The sequence below is a fragment of the Tetrao urogallus genome (genome assembly GCF_951394365.1).
Source record: "Tetrao urogallus genome assembly, chromosome: 5".
NCBI classification, from domain to species: Eukaryota; Metazoa; Chordata; class Aves; order Galliformes; family Phasianidae; genus Tetrao; species Tetrao urogallus.
In genome coordinates, this window is record NC_136818.1 from 40,387,483 (window position 1) to 40,392,698 (window position 5,216).

A 5,216-nucleotide genomic window follows, 5' to 3' on the forward strand; every position below is an offset into this window, starting at 1 on the left:
TAAATATGGGATGCAGACCAAGAAGTGCGGTCTGGTCAGGCATGCAGCCTCTTAAAAAAAAACACAACAGAACACAAGGCTGTCATTTAATGCTGAATGTCCACGTCTGCAGCCCCCAGCCCCCCTACCATTAGGTGCTTCTTGCTGAAAATGCACACCTTTTCTCCCAAACCTCTACCCTTCCTGATGTGGGGAAGGCCCAGAGCGAGGTCCTGCTTACTGCTTTAGCCTCGGGGGAGCCGCGTGTCTGTCCCAGTGTGCCTGGCACCACACAGTGCAAATTCCATGCGGGTGTCATGGTTACATGTGTTTAATGAGAGCAATTAGTCGTCATGAAAATCCGCATGGGTTGGGGGCACGTTTTTTTTATGTCCTATGACATTTTTGAGTGGAAGCTGGAGAGCGTCCAGGAAGAAATGCTGCTGCTCAGCTGGAAGGGGCAGTCTGGAGCCAGGCAGTGCCATGCTGCAGGTGAGAGGGGCTGGATCTGCTCCCTGCCCTACATCAGCACGGCTCGCCCGGTCCTGCCCTGTGTATCCCTCAGTTTTCCCACCTGTCTGCTTTCTCTGTGTACAGTAGGAAGGGGCTGAGGACACTGGGCTCTTCTGAAACCCTGTTTCTGGGTCTGTCAGTCAGAGATGCCTTTGCCTTGCATTGCGTTTCATTTAAACTGTTTATTTGCTTCACGAAAGCAACGGGTACCCTTATGTGGAGGCGAGCACAGAAAGGACCTTGTTGGAGCCTAAACAGCCTTCCTCTGCTGTTTGCTCCTGGGAGCTTAGAGCTCTGCTCCTCCAGCCCCTACTCCTCTGTGTGCTTCCAACCACCCACAAAAGGGGCTGCTTGTTTGCATTCCCCTTGCTTTGTGCCGTGGCAGTGTCCTTGCTGTGCCAACAGCTCAGTGGCACCACGCACCGCTCCCATTCCAGCGTGCAGCTGTGGGATGTGCCTCCCATCCCAGCACCACTCCGCCTTCCCAGCAGGAAGCTCCCAAACAAAACACCATTCACTGGGGAAGCCAGGATGCTCCTCGTGCTGGGAGCTTTGTGTATGTGGGGTGAGAGAGGAGACCAACCCAGCTAAATGCATGCACTGCATGTAAAAATCCCTGCTTCTGCACCCTTTCCCAAGCCAGGCAGTATCCTGTGCCCTGGCCCTGTTGCATATTGAGGCCAGATGCAAGCAAAGCAATGGGAGAAAGGCAAACCCTGCTGCTGCAGGAGGATGGCTGCTGAGGCAATGGCATGGCTGCTCCCTATCGGCTGCTCTGCGCAGCTCAATGCCACCTCTGTTCTCTGCTCTGGGTCGAAAATGTGGCTTTGTGAGCTAGCTGAGCTGCAGCTTGCTGCTGGAGGCTGGGCGGTCCCAGCTGCTGATTTTCACTTATTTATTTTTGCTTTTGTCTAATGGTGCTGGTGGTGGGGCTGAGCTATGGGTGGCTGTGCCAAGCGGTGTGGGGACAGCGGAGCCCCTTGCTTTCCCCGTGGGGTGTGCAGCCCTTGCTGAGCAGGGAGGGATGGCTCAGAATCAGCTTTATGGCGTAGGGGTTGTGTTCACAGTGTGCCAGTATTGTTGACATCAGGGTTGCTGCTACCCAGGTCCCCATCCTGCCCTTGGCCACCAGTGGCTCCCTGCTGCTGGCTCCCCCCCTCTTGCCCATGTGCGGTTTGCTCCCTAACCAGCCTTGGGTTGACTTCCTCTGGGGCATTATAAGGGCAATTAGCCCTGTGGAAAAGAGTGATGCTGGCACTGATGGAATTAGGAGGACTTGACAGTGGCCGAGTGCTGCTTGGAACGAGGGCTGGTCCCTTTGCTGAGCACTTCGGAGACACCATGGCCACACTAAGCCACGTGCTCTGCAGAATGTCTGAAACACCAACTTCCATCAAATTGCTCTTTGCTCCAAAAACCCGAGCAGCTTGTATCCGTGCTCAATGGCAAATGCCTCAGTCCTTCTGTGGGCTCTGGGACTGGGGGAGACGAACACCAACAAGACAGATGTTTTGGACTCTGCTCCTTTGTATTGCTTTTTTGCCCATTTCTAATGAAGTCAAGTGAACAAGCTCCCACCAGGTGACGAGGTTTGGTCGCTCTGGGGCAAGTCATGGGATCTGGAGAGCACCCTTGCCCTGTGTGAGTTTACCACAGTGTCCCCATTGCTGCCTCACTGCAGCCAGGTGTCCCAGGAGCTGCATCCGTAACTCATCCCGTCCCCAGAGGCCTCCTGTGGGCTGTACTCCCATCACCTCCTCTGTAGGTCTCTGCAGCACTTTGTGCTGCTCTGATTTTTGGGCTTAGCTCTGACCCCTGATGTACCTTCCCCACCCTACCCCCCCTTCAATTTTTAAACATAATAAATAAATAAATTTGCCTTGCAACCCTGGTACACAGAGAAAAATGTAGAAAATAAATCAAAAGTACTCTCCCCACCTAACAATCAGCACTGCAGAGCACAAACTGAGGGGCCGCCTCGTCCTGCTGCAGGCAGCTCTCAGTCTGTGCTGGCACCAAGGCACTAAACCAGTAAGGCCTTTGAGGTCCAAGTCCCTGCTGGTGCTGGCACACCATGCTGCTGGCACTCGGTGCACACCCTTGGAAAAGGCAGAGAGCCACATGCCCATGGGGCAGCGACATTGCTTCTCGTGCTGAAGTCCACCCAGGAGTGCTCATTGTGTTTCGTGGCACTGGAAAACCTCCAGGTTGCAGAACACTCCCAGAGAACTGTCCCCTGGCTGGGGCTATGGATTCCTGCCTGCAAACTCCGGTTCTCCTGTCCTTTGCTCAATGGCCCTCTGCAGAAAACAGAAGGCACCATTGGAGCTGGAGCACAAATCAGGTTGTGCTAAGAGCTCTGGGCACCCATGGTGCTTGGGTTTTCAATCTCAGGGTCTCATCCTTCCATCGGGAGAGGAACTAAACAGCTTCAACCCTCCGCCGCAGCATCCCTGTGCCATCTCCTGATCGCCCTTCCCAAGAACCCATCGCTATTGTGAGGACGCCCCGGTTCCTAGTCCACGGCACAGGGTGACCCCGGGCCGGCCGGGCGTACGGGGGCAGCAGAGCCGCACTACGTGACCCGTGTGGGGGGCCCCTCCTCCAGCAGGCTGAGCGAGCGGTTGGTCAGCTCCTGGGCGCTGCTGGCCAGCTTGTAGCCAAAGAGCCGCATGGCTGGCTCGCAGGCGTCCTGCACCACCTGCGCCAGCTTGAAGGGGATACTGAACCGCCACTTCTCAAACTGCTCCGAGGAATTCTTCTGCGTGGAGTAAATGCCGTTGCCGTCCTGTGGCGCCTGCGTGTTGGCACGGATCCACTCCTCCACCTGCGGCGTGGGGTGGATGCCGGTGAAGCGGTACATCTCCAGCGCCTTGCGCAGCGGCGCCCGCGCCACGTCCTCGTAGCGCACCAGCATGTAACGGCCTCGCAGCCAGCGCGGCTGCCGCAGCCCCAGCTCGGCCGACAGCCGGATGCTCTCGCAGTTGCCCCGCAACCGCTGCACCTCGTCCTCCTGCAGCGGGGCCTCCCCCTCGGCCGCCCACTTCTTCCAGCTCTCATACTTGCCCGAGAAGGCCACCATGCGCGACGCCAGCACAGCACGCGGATCCCGCACCAGCTGGATGACGCGCAGGTCCAGCCGCGGGTCCTCGGCCAACGGCTGCAGGAACTCCAGCTGCCGGATACGCACCGTCTTCAGGGCCACGTGCTGCTTGCGCCGGCACGCCTCGGCTGCCAGCGTGATGTTGAGGGGCCCGCAGCGGCGGTTCTTGCAGTGGTACTTCTCAAAGACCTTCTTGAGGCCGGGCGTGCAGACGGGCTCCTCACAGAGCGAGCGGCTGGAGCCCCTCCGGAACAGGGCGGCCGTAAGGTGCTCCTCGGGCGCCGGCGAGATGAAGCTCTCCAGGATGTAGAGGTCGCAGAGGAGGAGCTGCTGCAGCACGTCCCGGTACACCAGGGCCGAGCCCACTGCGTTGGCCCCCCCTGGCTCAAAAGTGACCGTCCTCTCAATGTGCCACAGGGGCTCAAAGAGGTAGAAGATGTTGCCCTGCTGGTTGAAAAACTCCCCAACGAAGGAGGAGCCGGTGCGCGTGGTGGCCATCAGCAGGACGTGCCGCCGCAGCCCTGGGGCTGCCATGCCCAGCTCCCCGGCCAGCTGCAAGGTGACGTTGCGCAGCCGCGTCCTCAGCTGTGAGAAGGCTGTGTCCAGCTGCCGCAGTGAGGCCAGAGACCCATTCTCAGCTGGCACCGGGCTGGTCTCCGTCTCGTTGGCCTCTGGCAGCACTTGTGGGGACTGCTTCAGCTTGTCTGACACTCTGCAGGACAGCAAGGAAAAACAGGGCTGGGCCCACGTCCCTCTGTGTCCCTCCATCCCTCTGTATCCCCATGTCCCTCCTTCACAATAAGGGCAGTGAGGTACTGGCACAGGCTGCCCAGAGAGGTTGTGGTGCCCCAGCTCTGCATACACCCAAGGTCAGGCTGGACAGTGCTCTGAGCTCCTAATGGAGCAGGTGTCCCTGTTCATTGCAGGGGAGTTGGACCAGTTGGCCTCTAAGGGTCCCTTGCAACTCTGACAATTCTGTGATTCCATGATCTCTGTGTCCCCAGATTCCTCCATCCCTCTGTATCCCCCTGTATAAGTTTCGGGGACCCCCTTGCATCCTTTCCCTGCAGGACCTGGGATTATCACCACATGGAGCAGGCAGGTGGCTCAAAGCAGAGGACATGCAGTATTCTCCTGTTCCCTACCTGGAGATGAAGTTGTTTTCCTTCTCGATGATGACCAGCCCTACCACGAACACCAGCAGCACAGCATACTTGCTCCTCATCTTCAGGCAGTGCAGCACCTCCCGAAAATCCTGGGGCAAAGCCGATCTCCTCTCCATTTGGATGGTGAGTGAGGGAGCTACAGCTTTTGTATCCTCTGCATGTCCACGCTTTCTTTAGAGGATCCCTCAGGCAGGCACCTGATGCCCTGGGCTATCTGCTGGGCACCTGCTGTCCTGCAGCATTTCTTCCCAGGTGGCTCTGGCCTGTGGGGACAAGGAGAGACATGTGGGTGCCTTCCAGCACAGCTCCCAACATCCAGAGAGCTCATGCAAAGGGTCTGGAGTGATTCCCTTCTGCTGGACAACCATGAGCTTGAGAACTCCCAGCACCATAAGAACATGGGGGCAGAGTGTCTCTGTACAGTTCCCACCTGGCGCCCAGCAGCTGCTGACAGC

At 57.9% G+C, this 5,216-nt stretch overlaps 1 protein-coding gene across 1 annotated transcript; it reads right to left on the reverse strand.

The window, feature by feature from the left end:
* Positions 1-3,067: 3,067 nt before the first annotated feature.
* Positions 3,068-4,877, reverse strand: CHST3 (carbohydrate sulfotransferase 3; the record flags this gene model as incomplete). Its single annotated transcript, XM_079535249.1, has 2 exons — positions 3,068-4,307; positions 4,741-4,877. The coding sequence occupies 2 exons, from the start codon at positions 4,875-4,877 to the stop codon at positions 3,068-3,070; spliced, it is 1,377 nt and encodes a 458-aa protein (XP_079391375.1).
* Positions 4,878-5,216: the final 339 nt, after the last annotated feature.